This window comes from Trichoplax adhaerens, genomic scaffold, assembly GCF_000150275.1.
Source record: "Trichoplax adhaerens TRIADscaffold_365 genomic scaffold, whole genome shotgun sequence".
NCBI lineage: Eukaryota > Metazoa > Placozoa > Uniplacotomia > Trichoplacea > Trichoplacidae > Trichoplax > Trichoplax adhaerens.
The window spans coordinates 2543-3703 of record NW_002061237.1 but is presented as its reverse complement, the minus strand read 5'-3'; the positions used below and the strand labels follow the sequence as shown (position 1 = coordinate 3703).

The window sequence follows — 1161 nt, the reverse complement described above, 5'->3', positions numbered from 1 at the left end:
AATCTATGGTCGGACAAGCAGTTAATCCTATATGAAAAATACTCTAGTTTGAATATTTATAACCCCCAAACACTACAGCTACAAATCACTCTACCATTCCCTCACTTCGATATATGGGACATGCAATGGAATCTTCAACACTCTCAACTCATCATCAGCAGTGATCAGCATGATTACTGCTTAGTAACCCACGTGAAAAAGACATGATATTTGCATGAAATGTAAAGTTAATCTTGTATCTTGTATCTTGATATCTTGTAATACTGTAGATGGCGATCTCTTCAGCTATTAATAAACTAAATCAACATCACCTCTATCAATCAAGATGATGGATGTGTGCTTTGTACAGATGGATAAAGTATACCCTAATGTCAGTAAAACCAATGCCCAAAAATAAATAATGCAAAACACCATTGCATATTCGTCCATGGGGAGAACGCAATAGTTGAGTTGGTTCGATTGTAATTATAAATGGCAGTGAAAGAGAGATTTGAAGAGAAAACGAAAACATTTGTAAAAAGATTCAGGATTAAGATTGAGGTAAAATAGGATGAGAAAATAAAAATAGAGATAAAGAAAATGATTTGCGAAATTGCAGTCGATCATAAAGCAAACCCCAAAAAGTCAGTTTAACCAATACCCAAAAAATAAATCAAAACAAAATTAATAGTATCGCAATCAATGAAATTGTGCAGCTAGTTCAATGTTTATTGCAAATTGCAGTAAAAGACGGACTTGAAAGAGAAACAATCTCACCAAGTTCTTGGTCAAAATAACATGAGAAGATAAAATAGTCAATGTATTTTGTACAACATTTCTGCTAGCAAAGGCGATCATGACTGGAAGGGATATTGCAAAAAGAAAATCGTCTTACCTTGTAGTCCATGTTGTCTTCCACTTTTTCCCGACCCCAAAGGCGAGATTGCCTGCTTTCATTCTGTTTCTTACCTTGCTATCCACAGTTTACAAAGTAAATTAGTGATTTCAATTAGAGCCAAGAAAAGTAAATGGCGAGCATGCAGTAAGCAGCGTGCCTGTGCGATACTTTCTCAGTCCTAGTGAGGTTACTCGGTTGATATCTTGCTTATAATATTGTCCGCTGTAGAGGCAATTCCTACTCCTACAGGGTGACAAGCGATTTTGCACAGTAGCTTGCAGCGC

General features: G+C 36.2%; 1 protein-coding gene across 1 annotated transcript in view; it reads left to right on the top strand.

The window, feature by feature from the left end:
- Positions 1–397, top strand: part of TRIADDRAFT_62703 (uncharacterized protein) — a gene marked incomplete at both ends in the record, with an annotated part of 2297 nt that extends 1900 nt beyond the window's left edge. The window contains one exon of the mRNA XM_002118648.1: positions 326–397. Within this exon, the coding sequence (XP_002118684.1) occupies positions 326–397 (72 nt within the window). The remainder of the gene's footprint in view (positions 1–325) is intronic.
- Positions 398–1161: the final 764 nt, after the last annotated feature.